At 40.9% G+C, this 20355-nt stretch overlaps 1 protein-coding gene across 1 annotated transcript in view; it reads left to right on the top strand.

The window, feature by feature from the left end:
* Positions 1–227: 227 nt before the first annotated feature.
* The window catches only part of LOC109487579 (prokineticin receptor 1-like), a 32448-nt gene continuing 12320 nt past the window's right edge, over positions 228–20355 (top strand). The window contains exons 1-2 of the mRNA XM_019791587.1: positions 228–383; positions 1768–2066. Of these exons, the coding sequence (XP_019647146.1) occupies positions 228–383; positions 1768–2066 (455 nt within the window). The remainder of the gene's footprint in view (positions 384–1767; positions 2067–20355) is intronic.

Here is a 20355-nt window from a genome sequence, read left to right as displayed (position 1 = left end):
GGAGAACCCTAACTTCGGTTGGGACAGTCGTATTGAGGTCACCTGGTGGGGCCGAATGGCAGCTGCACAGACCTTTGTGACAGTTCCACAAAAGTGTGTGGAGCAAATATGTTATATGTATCATGTGTATTAAGTGATCGTAAACCCTGCATCAATTCAGCGCCATAGGCTGCGATTTACACGGGTAATGTTTGACCAATTAACAACTTTATTATTATTCTAACAGCATGAATGCCTCAAACACGTCGGGAGCACCTCTGACGGAGTGTGACTATAACAGCACCAATGTCACCGACATGGCTCTGTACTATGGGGACTGCGAATACCCCCTGACCGACTATCCCTCGACAGAAACAGACGCAGAGGTGTCCATAGGTCTAAAGGTGGGTGGTGTTCATCAGAACTTTGCCACTCGACTATCATCTGTGTTGGTAGTTAGGCCATGTTGATTTGATTATATGGATGACATCCTCTGGGAACCCGAAAACTGATGCGAGCGTGCGAATAAAAAAAGTTTTGCAAAAAAAAGGTACTTACATCATGAAATTTACATGGTCATGAAGGTTGAACAAATGACACAGAATTTGGTTTGGCGAATGATCTACTCTTCAAATTCATGTCTTTACATTTTCGTCTTTTTCGTTTGATTTCGGCATTCTACAACGTTGGTATCGTTTTTAAATATTTTTTGGCAACTTACGGTATATATTTGGCAATTTTGCAACTATTTTGTACGATTTACAGCATGGTTGAAAACCTTTTTTTTTGGAAACGGCCGCCGAAAATTCATGCACGCGCGGACGTCATCCATATAATCAAATCAACATGGCCTTACATGTTCAGAGTGAAAAATGTCGTTCCAACACGAAGACAAGTGTTCTCACCTAGAGCTTTCGACCAGCAGCCACTCTGGTCTTCCTCAGTAGACTGACCCAGTCACATTTCGAGACGTCACGTGACAAGCCTCACTGCACTGGGTCAGTCTACTCAGGAAGACCAGAGTGACGTTTCTAAAACTCTAGGTGAGGACAATTCTCTTTGTGTTGAAACAAAACTTTTAACTCTAAATTTGTCACACAACGTTGTATCTTAAAATGCTGCATCAGCATTTAATACTTCATTCTCTCCCCACTCCATCGTTAGACATTTTCTCCTGTCATTCTGCCTGCCAATCCCCCCACGTGCTATCACTTTTTTTCGTCCGTAACAAACAGCTACACATACTTCAGCAGCCACCTAAAACGACATTTTTTTTTCAATTTTTACCTTCGCAGAAAGAAAACATGCTGTTTTTGCTCTGTTTCTTCCCCTTCTTCTTCTCCAAACAAAAAAGTCAATGACCTGGACTAGACGCCTGTCACCATGGTAACTACGTGTAGCATTGTTGCAGACAGCCTGTGGTGTTGGGTTACATTATGACGTAGCAGGACAAAGCTAGAGTGGCTGCTCACCATATATCATATATGAATGTGTTTGAGTAACAATGAACAGAGCATAAGTTTGTTAGGCTAGATCGATTGTGAAGGTTTTCTGAGAATTTTTTGACTCCCTGCAGGTGTTTCTGGGGATAGTCTACTGTCTGATCTGACATTTTGATCTCCCATCCTGCCTGTCAATCCCCTCACACACCCACGTGCTATCACCATATTGTTTCCGGACACACCTCAGCCACTTAAAACAATACTACAAAAACATTTTGAAAAATAACAAAAAATAATAAAAAAAGAAAATTAAAAAATAAAATAAGAATTTTTTGACTCCCTTTAGGTGTTTCTGGGGATAGTCTACTGTCTGATCGTGATGACGTGTGGCTTCGGCAATCTCCTGCTCATCTCGGTCATCGTGTGGTTCAAGAAAGCCCGCACCATGACCAACACACTCATCGCTAACCTCGCTCTGTCAGACTTCCTGGTGGCCGTCTTCTGTCTGCCCTTCAACCTCGACTACTACATCATCAAGTCCCGGATGTGGACCCACAGTCACGTGACCTGCGTGGCTGTCCACTTCCTGCGGCAGACGTCGCTCTACGTGTCCACCAACGCTCTGCTGGTCATCGCCATAGACAGGTATGTGGGGAGGGGCTAGTAAACCGTCATTAACCAGTTTCCCATCCCCAGAACTTAGCGAAAACAGGGGGCTAACCCTCATTTGCATAGGACAGGAAGGCATCGGAATGATCCTGGTGACGATTGGGCATTTTATGCTCAACATTAATGAAAGTACTATGGGCCGAATCTGACAACAAATAGAGAATGATACTACTGTAACTGGATATGATCTTGGAGCAACATAACTTACCAGATGTTAAATATATTGTTTGAGAGAAGAAGGAGAAGAAACGAAGCGAATTTGATGTATCCCACCTCTACCTGCTGAACTACATGACTAAGGCCACACCAATTTAATTTTATGGATGACATCCACGCGCGCGCGAAAAAAAAAAGATCACGTCCTCCAAGGCTCTGGCCTGGCTCTAGGCCTGGATAGTCCATGGTAGTTAGCGATGATACAGAGCGGTGGTAACCAGCCCAGGCTACCGAAGCTCCACGACTCAATACATACGTACAGCGCCGATTCATACATTCCGCAAAAAGCCGGCATGTACCAGCTTGTCGTATACGTTGCTATGTACTGCCGCAAATTCACAATACCAGCTCTGTGGTTTAGTAGCATTTTTTTTGGCCGGAATTTTCTTTTATTCGCCCGCACGCACTAGTTTAGGGGTCTTCTGAGGATGTCATCCATAAAATTAAGTCGGTGTGGCCTAAGTGACTGCTGGCTCCCACACTCGCTTCCCTAAGAAGTACTTCTTAGGGAAGCGAGTGTGGGAGCCCCGGCATGCAAGTAGGATGGTACCCAGGCTATAAGTGACTAAGTGACGAATAATGCTTACACGGTACTTACTATTCTGGGTGAGAAAATTCTTCATACTAAACTTCATCCAACTGACAGACTGAGTGATAGTTTACCGAGTTATTGCAGACGTGAAAATGGCCCTGAAGTCTTTACAAGCTCAACGCGGATCTATCAAAGTTTCCACGTAACAAAATAATCACCCCTCGGCGGAACAGCGTGGCTTCCAACTCGTACCGACAGCACGTCACCCGCATTTGGAGATGCCAATTATTTCATTTTGACATTTGAGTCTGACGTTTGCGCTCTGGTGAAAAATACCAGTTATAATACCAGATGGCTTAACAATACCGTCGTTGTTTTGTAAAACCGAATCTACTCGTATTTTTGCTGGCTACGGTACCATTTAAATATAAGTAAAACTGATCCATTTCATGAAAACGCCTGAAACCGCGATTCGGGTAAATCGCATTCCTCACATCTGCTCCACGTGCCACACGTTCCTTCTAAACCGTGCCCGAGCACGATTCGCGTAAATTACATTCATTGATTCATTTTGTATCTTTTGTCCTGAACATGCTATGGTCTTGTTTTTTGGTGATTTTTGGTGACAGATAGCTTATCTTGTCAGGAATAAGTGGTGTAAGTTTTGTCCCCCTAGTAGCTTCTTCTGGAAATGCAGGTTATTTTCTGATAAAAAACTTTTAAAGCGGATAAGTCAAGAAAGGAACAACGTAGTTTCATCATTTTTCAGGTTAGATGTAGGAGGTACTGATTGATGCCGTTGTATTGTAGGTACGTATTTAATATCCTGAATGTTTTTGTTTTTTTTTGTTGTTGTTTATTTTGGGACTTGTATTTGATTACAGGATGTCGTTACCAGAAGATAACAATCACTCAAACGTAATGTCATTACTGTGATGTATTCACCCATACGCTAAGATAGGAAGAGAGTTATCAGTCAGAGTGGGTACTCAGTGTCTGAGCATTACTTACCGATAGTTTCAGTTGGCGCCAAGACGAGTAACTATCCGTTTAGTCTTTTGAGACTCTCCGTCTAAGACACCTAAAAGTTTATGAAGAACGCCTTGAAGTGCATACCTAATGTAGCCGACGGATCTGGCAATAGATGAATGAGCTTTCGCCTTATCTTTAAACGGCGATGGCTCTACATTTCACTCTAACCGTAGTTTATCACCACAGTTCTCTCACGTGCTCGGTCTTTTTTTTTGTTCCTCTGACAGAGTAGGTATTTGTAATACGGCCACACCGCCTTAATTTTAAGGATCACATCCTCTGAAGACCCCAAAACTAGTGCGCGCGGGCGAATAGAAGAAAATTCCGGCCAAAAATAAAAATGCTACTAAACCACAGGAATACAAAGCTGGTATTGTGAATTTGCGGCAGTACTTAGTGACTCACGTATACAAGTCGGCACATGCCTGCTTTTTGCTGAATTTATGAATCGGCACTGTACGTGTGTACTGAGTTCTTGAGTCGTAGAGCTTCGGTAGCCTGGATGCCCAGCTCCGTATTGTTGCTAACTACATGGGCTAGAGCCAGGCCAGAGCCTCGGTAGACGTGATCTTTTTTTTTTTTTTGAAAACAGGCGAAATTCAATGCGCGCGCGGATGTCATCCATAAAATCGGTGTGGCCTAAGGCCATGTTGATTGGCTCATGTGGACTTTGGCAAAAAAGTTGCCTTCATTATGAAATCCACGTGGTCATGAAGGTTGAACAAATGACTAAACACACTGACTTTTATTTTCATCTCTTGTCATTTTCTTCTGTTCCTTTGGAGTTGATTTTGACGTTCTACGACATTAGTATCGTTTCCCAATATTTTTTTTTGCAATCTAGGCCATGTTGATTTGATTATGTGGATAACATCCTCTGGGAACGTCAAAACTGATGCGAGCGTGCGAATAGAAAAAAAGATTATATATATATATAAAAATTGCTTTCATTATGAAATCTACTTGGTCATATGAAGGTTGAACAAATGACACATACTATGGTATGGCGAATAATCTACTCTTCAAATTAATTTCTTTTTTGTTTGATTTTGTCATTCCACGACATTGGTATCGTTTCCCAATATATTTTTAACACAACTTTTAAACGGACGAAAATTCATGCGTGTGTGGGTGTCATCCATATAATGAAATCAACATGGCCTAATGAGGAATACATGGTATTTCTTACCACAAGACCAACCGCTTCTGCGAATACATTTCGTTCTTATTTTGACGTTGATCAACGGCGTGTATTCATAACGTGGTCTTGGAGTCCTTCGGTAATTGGCTGTGTTTGGGGGTAACGTCCATCCCTGCATGCGCCCGAGCACAGTAATAAGCCGTAGCTAATTGAGCCGTAGCTAACAGAGCCAGTAGTTCTTTAGAGATTGCCCCTGGTACGTGCTACGTGGTCAAGTAAGAGGTGGACATACATGTACATACATACCTTTAGTACGTTAATCAAACACTGGAATTTCGCGCATTGATTTTCACTTGTCGCTCTGCAAAAAAAAAAAAAAAACAAGACTGGCAATGAAAACATACATTGCCATGGCGACGGTGGTTGCTGTTAGGGTTATTGTTTGCATGGCACTGCCATCATTTCATGATTTTTTTCTAGACAGATACAGTACACTCCTCCCCTGAGTGCATAGTGAACGAGCCCCGGGGTCACAGAAAGTATGACCATCTGGGGCAGGCAGGTCTTCAGGGTTCCAGGAATGCGGGCATAGATGTGGGTCAGAGAAATGCCTGTCGACATTCCGCATACCTGTGGACAGGAATCCGCTTGCCTGTGGACAAAAATGCCTGTACAATTCCTAGAATTCTTATTTTATCTATTTAGAAATAGTAGCAATGTCGCCTGTAGAGCAGAATTAGGTAGATGCTTGGTCCAAATGGGCACAACCTCACACTCCCTTCAAATGGATGCTCTCCTCTTACAGCAAAGCCTTCCAACAAATACCCGTAGACTAACTTTACTGCAACGTGTTAAACTTAAAGACATACCGGTATTAGATCACAATGGATACTCCTCTTGTGGCAATTCCGAATCAACATTGTGACCCTGAACATGTTGGGGGAAATGCTGAGAAAGACTCTGACTTACAGATATACACATGTCTTCTTCAGTTTACAAGTCTTTACAAGAGAGAAGTCAAACCCTTCAGACATTATAAGTTTTAGACATAGCTATAATTTTAGACAAATACCTTTCAGTTTGTAGATTTTTAGTTACTTTTATACACTGGCTCTTCTTTTATGCTTGTAACTGGCAATTAGCCTCCGGGGCCGGGGCATGAACAGGAATATGAATCAGCATGTGTCTGCTCAGTTGTGAATGATCTGTTCAATTTCCACAATGTCGCAAGGGTTTCCTGGAATTTCACTTCGTAGGAAAGTGGTCCAGAATGTAGGACATACACTTGAAAGGCATGTGGGGAATCCTGGAATGTGGACCAGAATGTCAGAATGTAGGACATTTGAAAGGCATGTGGAGAATCCTGGAATGTGGACCAGAATGTCAGAATGTAGGACATACACTTGAAAGGCATGTGGGAAAGGAATGTGGGTATGATTGTAGGTATGTGAGAAAAGCAGACTGATTGTCGGCTGAAAAGAGAGATCACTTTGGCTTGGTTTGAGGCAGTCATCACAGGGAGGTACAGATTTGCGGCCTGAGTTCAGCGATTATAAGCCTGGTAACCAGTCTCAGCGGGTCAGCTTAGAGGTGTTTTCCGATCCCATCAGGGAAACACGGCGGTCTGTTTCACCACTACAAGGGCTAGTTTTCAGTTCTGTGTGGTTGTCCAAATGGGGACCTTCCACGTCCTTCTTACGGCCTGGCAATCCTTAGAAGGTAATACAACATCCAATGTATTTATGAATAAAAAGAGCCCTATAGGACACCTGTGTCGATCGTAAAAAGTAAAAATCTTCCTCTGTTGTCGGAACTGTGATAGATTTGTGTGATTTTAATTTTAGGTGAAACGTAAGTCTGTTATAAAGGACTATTAAATGTACAGGAAATAATCTGCCATTGAGAATGATTACCCGGGGAATAATTGTCCTATAACAAAATTGATCTAGTCGAAGGATTTGGTTATGCTTACCTAACGTTAACAACCTATTAAGTTGAACGTCAATATCTGATGTCCACAAGAAATATTATATTAAACTACATATGAGACCTCACCTATCGAAAATGTACACAACCAATTCTGTAAAAATGTTCTTGGTGTATTTAGAAATAGTAAGCAATGTCGCCTGTAGAGCAGAATTAGGTAGACTTCCTTTAGATACAGATATTTGTATATAGATATACTAGTAGTTAAATTCTGGTTATGCTTGGTCCAAATGGACACAACCTCACACTCCCTTCAAACGGATGCTCTCTCTTACAGCAAAGCCTACAAATACCCGTAGACAAACTTTATTGCAACGTGTTAAAGACATACCGGTATTAGATCATAATGGATACTCCTCTTTGTGGCATTCTGATAACTCACATTGTGACCCTGAACATGTTGGGGAAATGCTGAGAAGGAGACTTACAGATATAACGTTACACGTGTCTTCTACAGTTATAAAAGAGAAGTCCAAACCCTTCAGACATAGTTTTAGACTTAGACGTAGCTATAATTTTAGACAACTACCTTTCATTATGTGGATTTTAGTTATTTTATATACTGTTCTTCAATGTTCTTTTATGTTTGTAACTGGCAATTAACCTCCGGGCATGAATTTGCAATAAACTTCTCAATTATTATATAGAGAAAGATATAGTACCTGTTCAAATGCAGCAGAGTTGAAGACTGTCGATGATACATAGGGGAAGATGTTCTACACTAATTCAGAAAACTCACTTACTGCTTACATCATTAACATCATGGGAGCTATAGCTATATGAGCTAGATAATGTTGCATGGGAGTGGACAGGGATGTAAATCAGCATGTGTCTGCTCAGTTGTGAATCTGTACAATTTCCATAATGTCCCAAGGGTTTCCTGGAATTTCACTACGTAGGAATGTGGGCATAGATGTGTGTCAGCAAAATCCCAGACATGCCTGTAGACATTCCATTCCTGTGGGAAAAAATGCCTGTGCAATTCCTAGAATTCTTGCAAACTGCACACAATACTGTACTGTGAATGTGGGTATGATTGTAGGTATGTGAGGAAAGCAGACTGATTGTCGGCTGGAAAGAGAGATCACTTTGGCTTGGTTTGAGGCAGTCATGACAGGGAGGTACAGATTTGCGGCCTGAGTTCAGAGATTATAAGCCTGGTAACCAGTCTCAGCGGGTCAGCTTAGAGGTGTTTTCCGATCCCATCAGGGAAACACGGCGGTCTGTTTCACCACTACAAGGGCTAGTTTTCAGTTCTGTGTGGTTGTCCAAATGGGGACCTTCCACGTGCTTCTTACGGCCTGGCAATCCTTAGAAGGTAATACAACATCCAATGTATTTATGAATAAAAAGAGCCCTATAGGACACCTGTGTCGATCGTAAAAAGTAAAAATCTTCCTCTGTTGTTGGAACTGTGATAGATTTGTGTGATTTTAATTTTAGGTGAAACGTAATTCTGTTATAAAGGACTATTAAATGTACAGGAAATAATCTGCCATTGAGAATGATTACCCGGGGAATAATTGTCCTATAACAAAATTGATCTAGTCGAAGGATTTGGTTATGCTTACCTAACGTTAACAACCTATCAAGTTGAACGTCAATATCTGATGTCCACAAGAAATATTATATTAAACTACATATGAGACCTCACCTATCGAAAATGTACACAACCAATTCTGTAAAATTTACTTGGTGTATTTAGTAAATAGTAAGCAATGTCGCCTGTAGAGCAGAATTAGGTAGACTTCCTTTAGATACAGATATTTGTATATAGATATACTAGTAGTTAAATTCTGGTTATGCTTGGTCCAAATGGACACAACCTCACACTCCCTTCAAACGGATGCTCTCTCTTACAGCAAAGCCTACAAATACCCGTAGACAAACTTTATTGCAACGTGTTAAAGACATACCGGTATTAGATCATAATGGATACTCCTCTTTGTGGCATTCTGATAACTCACATTGTGACCCTGAACATGTTGGGGAAATGCTGAGAAGGAGACTTACAGATATAACGTTACACGTGTCTTCTACAGTTATAAAAGAGAAGTCAAACCCTTCAGACATAGTTTTAGACTTAGACGTAGCTATAATTTTAGACAACTACCTTTCATTATGTGGATTTAAGTTATTTTTATATACTGTTCTTCAATGGTCTTTTATGTTTGTAACTGGCAATTAACCCTCCGGGCATGAATTTGCAATAAACTTCTCAATTATTATAGAGAGAAAGATATAGTACCTGTTCAAATGCAGCAGAGTTGAAGACTGTCGATGATACGTAGGGGAAGATGTTCTACACTAATTCAGAAAACTCACTTACTGCTTACATCATTAACATCATGGGAGCTATAGCTATATGAGCTAGATAATGTTGCATGGGAGTGGACAGGGATGTAAATCAGCATGTGTCTGCTCAGTTGTGAATCTGTACAATTTTCACAATGTCCCAAGGGTTTCTTGGAAATTCACTACATAGGAATGTGGGCATAGATGTGTGTCAGCAAAATCCCAGACATGCCTGTAGACATTCCATTCCTGTGGAAAAAAAATGCCTGTGCAATTCCTAGAATTCTTGCAAACTGCACACAATACTGTACCATTAGGCTCCCCCCTGAGGCGTCGCCAAAAAGGATCGCGTCCACCGAGGCTCTGACCTGGCTCTAGGCCTGGGTAGTTCATGGTACATAAACAAAAACAAACAAACTATACAGATACAATGACAAACAATAATACTTAACAAAATATAATGAAAAACAAATTTAAAAAGAGTGTATGTTGACAAACATAGATCAAGACAGCTGCATTAAACAAAATAAACAAGGCTGATTATGTCTAGATTAATAAAACAGTAGAAATTATATAAATAATCATAAACACAAAATTAGAGGGGGTTTGGTTTCAACTTTTAGCAGTGAAGTTCTGCCTTTGTCGAATCAGTTCACGTTATATATGCATCAGTAAAGTTTTGCAGGGGATATCTATCTATGAATCTAATACTGTCTTCAGATGCTCTATCAGGATTTGTTCTTGTAATGGTCTGTAGCTTTGACGAAAATCTCTTGTGCATTTTCTAGGAGTCATTTGGCATATTTTACGACTTCAACATTCAAGCATGGGATCAAACTGTCTCAAACACAGCCTATACATGCAGTTGATATCTGTAAGTTTTACGACGAATTCTTAAGAAAAGCCCCTTATAGACGATGTTGCCTACGGTATAGTATTTCAGAAGAGGTTGCACCTGGTTCCCCGTTATTTACCTAAGGCCATGTTGATTTGATTATATGGATGACATCCTCCGGGAACCCCAAAATTGATGCGCGCGTGCGAATAAAAAAAAGTTTAGCAAAAAAAAAAGTTGTTTTCATCATGAAATCTACGTGGTCATGAGGGTTGAACAAATGGGACAGAATATGGTTTGGCGAATAATCTAGTCTTCAAGTTCATTTCTTTTTAATTTCGTATTTTTTCGTTTGATTTTGGCATTCGACGACATTGGTATGGTTTTTTTGTAACTTACGGTATATTTTTGCTAATTTTGCAACTGTTTTGTACGATTTACAGTATGGTTGAAAACTTTTTTTTGAAACGGCCGAAAATTCATGCGTGCGCGGATGTCATCCATATAATCAAATCAACATGGCCTAAGGCCACAGCAAGTAAGTTTTATTGATGACATCCTCCACAGACTTCAAATCTAATGCGACAGGGCCAAAAAAATCAAGGCGGGCCAAAAAAACAAGATTCCTACATTTTCAAATGTGGACATCATAAGCATTGTTAAACAAGAAATGATACCTATATTGCGCTATGTTTATTGCCAGCTACTACTAAAACTATTCAATCATTAATTATACAAATGGTTTTGATTCCGTGGAGACATCACATATAAAAGGAATGAAATGCATCACTGCATCAAAGTATTAAAAAAAGACAAAACAATAAATCAGAGCCTTGTCTTGTCTTGTCTCCTCTCTTCACATTTATCTGCCATCCACGTTTCGACATGGCAACAGACATCTCGCGGCATGTTGACCACTGTCAGAGGGTCACGAATTTTCTTGTTTTTTTTTTCCAAAATCAGGCGAAAATAAATGCGCGCGCTGATGTCATCCATAAAAATTACTTGCTGTGGCCTAAACGATGATGCTTACGGTATAGTATTTCAGGTACAGAGGTACACACGGTTATAAAGAAGGTCTCCCGTGCTCTTATGCAGAGCGTAGGGTGGTGCCCATATCCATTTCCGTAGCCCTTGGGCGACACACAGTTGTGCAAGGCACTACAGCAGGGGGCTAGTCCGCTGGTAGTGCTGTGTGTTTGACCTTCCCACACTCTTTCTCATATGTGCTGAGTGCTAAGCAGAGAAAGAAGTGTGTACCATTTTTAAAATCTTTGGTATGACCCGGCCGTGGTTTGAACTCACGACCTCCCGGTTACAAAGTGAGCACTCTACCAATTGAGCTATTGCACCGGTATTCCCCTGGTTGTATAACAAATCGAAATATCGTGTTAGTCACGGCTTTTATACGTTTTGTCAAGTCATGCACAAAAGGTTTAGGTCGGTCATTAAATATGACTGGTCATGACTCTTTATTGTTATTAATAAAAATGTAGATCTATCATATTTTTAAGACCACCATTAAAAGTCTGCCATTTCGAATTCATAGCGATCTCTCACGGTCTGGTACACTATAGAGGATATCCGGGTTGTGGTCAATGTGTGCTGCCAAGCAAATGATGAACAAAAATTGAACTCGTGCTTTCGGTAAGCTTCATAAGGCCACAGCAAGTAATTTAATGGATGACATCAGCGCACGCATTGGTTTTGTGCCTGATTTTGGAAAGAAAAGAAGTTGTTTGAAGCTAAAACTTTCGATCAAACACAAAAAGTTCTCTCACCTAGAGATTTCGACCAGTCACTATGGTCTTCCTCAGTAGACTGACCCAGTGAAGCTTGTCACGTGGCTTCTTTGAAGTGTGACGTCAACACTGGGTCAAAGGTATCTGGTAGACGATGTCGGCCCCCGTCGCGGTTGACTGAAGGGTGATGGGCCCTGCTGTAAATAGCCTCCTTCTCAGGAAATAGTCTTGTTCAGTGTCCAAAATCCTTACAGTGTCAAGTGAAACAAGGTATCTAGGACTCTATGTGGATGTGTTGTGACTTCTGAACTGGCTGAAATGGTTTTTTTTCGCCCTATCGCGTTAGATTTGTAATCTGTGGAGGATGTCATCCATAAAATTTACTTGCTGTGGCCTAAGCTTCATAACGAAGGAGATTTGTGAAGCTCACTGGGCACACAAGGTGAAGTTAATGTTCGTTATTGCCCATATTGCTTGGGGGCACGTCTGGAATAGTAAAAACAGTGTAGTACAAATTATACCTGTGATAGACCACGCGAAAACGGTACGTCTTTTAAAGAACTAGAATCGTTTATCAACATTCAATCCTTATGAAGCAAGTTTAAACTGTAATGTGCAACAATGGACCCAAATTTTCGACTGTACAACTCCAGTCTTTGTCAAGGAATGAACAATCCACCGCTTCCGTGACGTCACGCAGATAACACACGTGACTCCGTGAGCAGTGGATCATAGGTTGTAGAAAGTCTGTGGCGCACCCCGTCGCTGTTGAGGGATGGTTGTAATGCCCTGATTTAGATAATAACATAATAGCATTCAATCCTGTGTCTTTGTAAGATACTTTCTCATAGTGCTGAAAATTAAAAGTGTGTGTATGTCTGTCTGTCTGTCTCTGTCTGTATGTCTGTCTGTCTGTCTCTAAACACGATAATGTGGGGTCGTGTGGCGTAGCTGCAGAGTGCTCGACTCGGAACCAAGAGGTCCCGGGTTCGAGTCCTGACATCCTACCGATGTTGTGCCATTGGGAAAGACACTTTACACGACTTTCCTCACTTAGCTCAGGTGAAAAATGAGTATGGTATTGTCCCCTGTGTTGGTGGCGGCAGTAATATAAGTTGAAAAAACTTGAGTGTGCCGTAACCACGTCTTGTGATTACATGTTGAAATATAAAAAAACCCACGATAACTCAAGAGGGCTTACATGGATTGTCTTGATATTTGGTAGGTGGGTAGGTCTTGATGAGACCTGGAAATGGGAAGATGTTGGATCCCCTGGTGGCTTGTTATGATACTGCAGTGGAACGTTGATATCTCTAATTATGTTTACCGAAGGAAAACATATTGTTTTTGCTCAGTTTCTTCTTCTTCTCCAAACAGTGACCTCTGACCTGACCAATGACCTGATTTGATGACGTCTGTGACCAAGGTGACTGGTGTTGGGTTATATAATGTTGCAGTTTCATGGTCTGCTCTGCTCCTGTCACCATATACTAGTAGTACATGTATGTAAGAATTAACAGAGCAGACCATATCCGAAGGTTAACATTATGCATTTGCTTTGCAAATGTTACTTCTCTAGTATGCTATATAAAAGGATGGAGTAGGATACCTCCCGGGGTAAATGTGGAGCATCTAATAGCGTTCGTTATACATGATAGGGACTTTCCGTAAAAGGAGTTCCTAGAAAAATATATCCGCATATTCCTTGTGGGATTTCCTTGGGATTTTCTCAAGAAAGACATCGTGTCTCTTTAGGTTCCACTTCAAATAAGACATATTTCCTCCAGGTTCCCTGTTGATACTAAACATCTGGATAGTTTCAAGAAAACTAAGCCTATACTCTTCAAGCTGGATGTCGACAAGCGGACAGATGGTGCATGTTACAGTACAGAATGTCCTGGGTAGAATCAAGAGATATTCTCCGAGGGATTTCGGTAGGATATCCCTTGTGTGCAAATGGGTCTTTTGATAGCGTTGAACAGATGAGGAAATATTTCAGTTGTCAGACGAGACGTCCTGGTAGACGCTAGGGAAAATGTGTAGGTGTGCCTGAAGGATTTGCGCTGCCCAGCCCAGTGTACCATGTGCCGGATATGATAGTTTACACAGGTAATGGAGAAGGGCTTACGTTCTGCCGGCTTCTGTAATATTCCTCTTGACTGAACCCACTTATCATCCTCTGATGTTTTCCTGTCTCCATCGGTCACTGACGCCATCAGTCAAAAATGCTCTGCTTATATAAAGGCATATGAGCCTGCTTTACTGTCTCTTGTCCTTGGTGTCATGTAGGTGTTGAGTGACGTATGTCAGTGCATCTGCTGTAGAGTGGCCAGCCCTGAATCCAAACTGTTTGTCACTTAAGAGTCTGTTCTTGTTAATATGCCTCCACAGTGCCTTGTTCATTATTGATTCCATCACTTTGCTTATTATGCAGAGGAGCGAGATCGGTCTGTAGTTGTTTGGATCATGTTTGTAGTTGTTTGAACCCACTTATCTTCCTCTGATGTTTTCCTGTCTCTGTGACACCATCAGTCAAACAAGAATTCGGAGATCTCATACCTCCATGAAATATATGAGTTTTTGTAAATGCATAGTGGTGTTAACCTACACTAGTAACTTACACATGTCACAAGGTATAAAATTCCCATCATTCACCAATAAGAAGTCACAAATTTTCACATTAATTATGCAAATTAGGTCATCATTTGCATAATTGGTAACTGTGGATGTTCGGCCTACCACAGATGAAAAATATTACATGTATAGCAGTACTATTATATAAAACACTGTAATTATAGAGTTTTCTCATTAATTATGCAAATTAAGTCATCATTTGCATAATCTGCTTTAATTATGTACAACTTTCTCTCAGCCACCTGAGTATGGTGAGTATGGCATGTAACCCCAAGCTGACATACCATACTCTCCAAGCAGAGGTTTGGGTTTGGCTTATATTTGGCGTGTTTTAGGCTTTTTTTATTGGGCTTTTAGTTGGCATAAAAGAAGACGCCAGTGCAGAAAAAGAAAGCCCAATAAAAAGCCTATTAACAAATGACAAAAATAAGCCAAAACCAAATTGCAAACCTCTGCTTGGAGAGTAGAATACCATACCAAGCTATTTATACTGAGAAAATCTATAACAAAGACCCCTTTTACGTATACATTCAGTGGCTGTCAAATGAATGATATAATGAATGATAAAGGCGTCCCTTAGGAAAGAGAACTACCCTCATATGCATGGTTCTTTGTGATGAATAGCCTGACTATCTTCCTCGTTATTCTGCGATCACTTATAATCTTTGACATTGGAATTGCAAGACTGTACTTCGTTATCGCGTTTGAAAGCTTTCATTACTGTGTTCTGACGTGTACATGTGCGCATGGTTTTAAATTTGGTTTTCCAATCGTTAAGGGGAAGAGGATTTCGGTTATATAACACTGTGATCTCTCTTGTTATCTCAAGCATACAGATACATGTACGCAATGTCGCCGTTTCTACGTCACAAGCGCGTGATTTAATTAAGAATCTTTGAGAGATAATCTTCTAGAAGCGAATTCGAACCACTTACGACAACAAAAACTCGATCGTATGCAATCCTCTGCCTCCTGAATTCCCCCATATGTCGTCCTCTAATTTCTGCTGACTCCCCGGCTAGGTTCAGAGACCTTTGATTTCCTGTCAATCTGCCTGACAATCTTCCCCACCCACGTGCTGTCAACCCATTCTATCCTGGCCGACAGATACACAAACCCACAGCTCATCTACTCAAAACAGTACTTCCGAAAGTTACAAAGACGCCACAAGTACCCGGGTTCAGAAAGTTAACATTTTAGAATTAAATTCTTTCGTAACAGTTCATGAATCATAAGGCAAACATCAGTATAACTTAAACCAAGGTATAATGTCCTTGCTTAAACTGATTTTACATAACGTAAGCAGAAACAGTAGACACCCAGACGCCATGATCATAGCACTAACCTTGACAGAAAAACCTCCTACATGATGTATGTCTTTATTTTCAAAATCATGCCCGAATGCTAATTGCTTTTACAGAGTCAAAGATACTACACAGTACAATACAGTAATAGGGAACAGACAACTGCTGTCTGGAAAAACTTATACTTCTACTACTACGATTGCTATCATGAGGTTTGACGTCTTCTTCATCAGTGGATAATGAATATAATAGTCCCACGTTCTGCATAATGAGTGGGTTTTGTGATCTTAGTAGGAACACAGTCTTTTGGTGATCTTTATTGTATCTATATTTTTAATTGTTTTATTTTTTCTTACCTAAGTCTTTCATGATATCGGTACCAATCTAAATTGTCTAGGCGTCTTCCGGTGTGTCTAATTTGTCTTTCATCAAAGACTGATCAAGTCGTTTAGACGTTTTTGCGTGGGTGGATATTAGACTTTTAATGGTGTGGTGCCGAATTCATTAAAGAAGGTTTAATTTTCCCACCACCATCCTGTATTATACCTACACTCTAAATTTCTGCTTGCTCTCGTGACATGTCATCAAGGAATTTCAAGGGGAAACCCGTTTCGCCCTCGAAATCGAATATAAGTCAAATGCCATCAGAAAGTTTAAGATTTGCTCTTTCTCTCCCAACAAATTTCCTGTTGATGCAAACTCTGCATCAAGGCGAAAATACACGGAAAATTGCACTGAAATTGCCAAATTTTAGGTCATGATGTCGAAAGGGGAAAGGTACATTCTCGGCTCAAAAATCATTGGGAGCCAATTAGGAAGTATAAATATTATAAATAAGTTACAATAAGGAAGATATGTGATTGTATAATCCAGCGGTTAGCTTTCTAGTGAGGCGTGTCGACGCCCGGAGTCGTGGTACGAACTACTTTCTCTCGCGGAAGGAAAAGAGAAACGTATATAGAACTTTAATTTCGACGTGGCTTTCCGGCTGACACCCCCCTGATCTATCATCATCATCATTAATCATCCTCCGAGGAGGTGTAGCATACAAAGTTAGATCTCCAGAACTTTCTGTCCTTCATCGCAGAGATAACTTCCAGGCCCTGCAAGCCTGTTTCAGTTTCTATAAGTTTCTTAAGTGTTACGTTTGGCCGACATACCCTTCTTTTTGTGTCAGGGTTCCAGAGTAGAAGCCTACTGGCTGGTTCTTCACTACGTACAACATGACCGGCCAAGGTAGTCGTCGACATTTAACTACTGTAGTTACATTTGGTAACGAACCGTATAACTGTTCATTAGTAGTATGTTTCCAGCATGGTGTATTAAAAACCACTCGCAACATCTTCGTGTATGTCCCGTTTAGTTTTCTAGAATGTGACATATTCATGACCCATGATTCTGACCCATACAAAAGAATTGTTTCAATACATGCCTTAAACACTTTGATCTTGGTTTGTTTTCTAATGGGCGCTTTCAAAATCTTATGTAATGAGTGCAGAGCACTCCATGCCTGTGCGATCCGCACATCCATGTCGTGAACACTATCAGAGTACCCTCCTAGGTATTTGAAATCCGCAACACATTCGATGTATCACGGTTGTCATTTACGTGCGCGTCGTTGATTCATGATCATGAATGTTTGTACCCAGAATAGACACTCGATTCATTTAGTTCTGCGTCATTGTGTCGGCAAGACTGGCAGCAATTAAACCCATTTTCCGCTTCATCAATTCTGGCCACGAGGGAAATGGGACTCATGAATGATTGAGTTGGGGTTTTAGGAAGTACATCAAGCTACTACAAATGATACAGCCCGATATTTATATATACATCGATAGTTCTGAGGACGAACGTGTCAAATCGTAAAGACGACACGCTAACAAAATGCAAAATAACCTGCACCCAAAACATTTAACTTTAAAGCGATATTATGTAAGATTTTTGCGCCAAAACTGTAAATATAAAGAATTGAAATTTTCTCATCTAGATTGTCATTTTCAATAACTTTTAACATATTAGCGTCGGTATTTCGCTTTTTCGGCGACCTAGCGCAGCGCGAGAATAAGTACGTTGCGCCAGGCCTGCTGTATTTTTAAGAGGCTGCTAAAAAGAATGTAAACAAACGGCTATATTAGTTCGGGTATCTTTGGCAGCTTCCAACACCTTTTTGCGGCGCAACGACGTTGATCTTTTACTCCCTAAATGAACCCAGGTAGGCTTATAGCGCTCGTCCCCCGAGGCTCTGGCCTGGCTCTAGGCCTGGGTAGTGGTAGTCCATGCCATGGTAGCTAGTGACAATATGGAGGTGGTAACTCTGGGGGATGGCACCCAGTACGTACGTACATTTGTACGTAAGACCTCTGTACGTACGTGCAGTGCCGATTCATAAATTCCGCAAAAAGCTGGCTTGTTGTATACGTCTCTATGTACTGCCGCAAATTCACAATACCAGCTTCATATTCCTGTGGTTTAGTATCATTTTTATTTTTGGTCGGATTTTTTTTATTCGCCCGCGCGCACTAGTTTGTGGGTCTTCAGAGGATGTCATCCATAACATTATGACGGGGTGGCCTAACTCAACCACACACACGCTAGTACGGCACGCCATCTGGAGGCCTGCGAAGCCGGGTGTGTTTGAGTTATAGCAATCGAATTTCACGGACCGTTCCCTCCTACTCATCGATTTATGTGCCTGCCTTCTTGATTTGATTCTGTGGGTAAGCATTCATGGTAGTCCACTTTTTACCTCCATGAAAAGTGGAGGTATTGTTTTTGGCGCGTCTGTGTGCGTGTGTGTGTGTGTTTCCGCATATTTAACTTCAGAACGCCTTTATGGATTGTGAAATTTGGTATGTTGGTAGGTCTTAGGAAGACGAAGGTCAAGGTCAAATATGGGCCGGCCTCCTGGTGGGTGACCTTGGTACTGCAGCAGAACTTCCGTTTATTAAAATCTTTTACAGCCTGACCTATTTCAGGCCAAAGGTTTGAAAACAAAAACCTGTGTTATTTTGTTCTGTACTGTAGTGTACTGTATAAAACATTTACAAAAACTCATATTTCATGGAGGTATGAGATCTCCGAATTCTTGTTTTAAAGGCATCCAATGCGATTTCAGAGCAGCAACAATAAGAACAGTTTCTGAATAAGGCAATCTTTATGATATTGACACATACTGCTTCATATTAACGAATTTCAATCAGTGTTTCATGGCGGTAAAACTGCATAAGGCAATCTCTATGATATTGACACATACTGCTTCATGCACATTTGAATCAGTATTTCATACTTTGCATTGGGCATTTAACCCTACCTAGACCGGGTGGGGGGCTAAAAGTGCCCGCGCCAACTTTAATGTCACCTAGGGTCTGAACGGCTAGCGCTAGAACAGCCAAACTTGGTGACTTTTCCTAGAATATTGTTGGCAACAATTCTCTATCATTGGAATAAGATAATAATTTTTTTTAATTTTCAGTAACCGTTTTTTTTATAAAACGGTTATATTTGCTCCATGAGGGTCAGTATACATTGGGACAGTGTTGTTTCAACTTTAAGTATGAAGATAAGTGACTAGAATATTGACTCTGAAAAATTGGGTTTCCAAGCCCTAAAAACTGCACTGGATGCCTTTAAAAAGACTTTACCCTGTTCTATATACTTGGCAGATCGAATTATAATGAAGTTTACTGTATATTACGTTCTACACTGCTGAAGGAGTCATATTGCTGTTATATAAGAGAGTCGACAGTGGAATACTTTTCATAAGTCATAACTGTATAAAATTTTCTACTTTCGATTCTTTTATCGCAATCTTTTATAATGAAGTTTACTGTATATTACGTTCTACATTGCTGAAGGACTGTCATAATGCCGTTATATAAGAGAGTCGAATACTTTTCATAAGTCATAACTTTAAAACGTTTTCTACTGTCGATTCCTTTATCGCAATCTTTTGATGAGTGTCAGTGAGTGGCCTTGCCGGGCTTGCCCTCAGTAATGCCCTGTTTCCTGGGAATAACTACCGCCTTTTCCAGCCTGTGAACCTCCGTCTAAAAGGCTTTTTCGCCAGAGGTCATCAGAATAGTTGCTATACTCTGTGGAATAAATGTAAGTTCTGAAAGGAAAATTCAGAGAGGGAAGTTCTTATGCCTGACTGAAAGGACAGTTTTGTCTGTAACATCGTCGAGCCGGAGTTCAAGCCAGGCCGGCAGAGGTGAGCAGCTATATCGGGACTATACCGTGCCCCTCCGCCGACCTCACGGCAATTAGGACTTCTCTGATGGAAGAATTCGCCATCGGCGGCCAACCTTAGAATTCAAGAAGGTCTCGGAAGCTTCCATATGAACGATTAACACTCTTCAACGATTTGTCACACAAATCTGCTACCTAGGGCCTGCTACCTAGGGCCTAGCAATAGCGGATTTAGAAAAAAACTAGGTAGCCAGAAAAAGTGCATGTATTTTAAATCTGAAACCTCGCCAGGCTTCAGAAGTATATCTTAACCCTATCTAGACCGGGCTTTTTTGAGCAAGATTTGACCGGGGGGGGGGG

Source organism: Branchiostoma belcheri, unplaced genomic scaffold, assembly GCF_001625305.1.
Source record: "Branchiostoma belcheri isolate BF01 breed outbred unplaced genomic scaffold, Haploidv18h27 scaffold9, whole genome shotgun sequence".
Lineage (NCBI taxonomy): Eukaryota > Metazoa > Chordata > Leptocardii > Amphioxiformes > Branchiostomatidae > Branchiostoma > Branchiostoma belcheri.
Note: the sequence above shows the minus strand (reverse complement) of the source record. Positions and strands in the feature narration are given on the sequence as shown.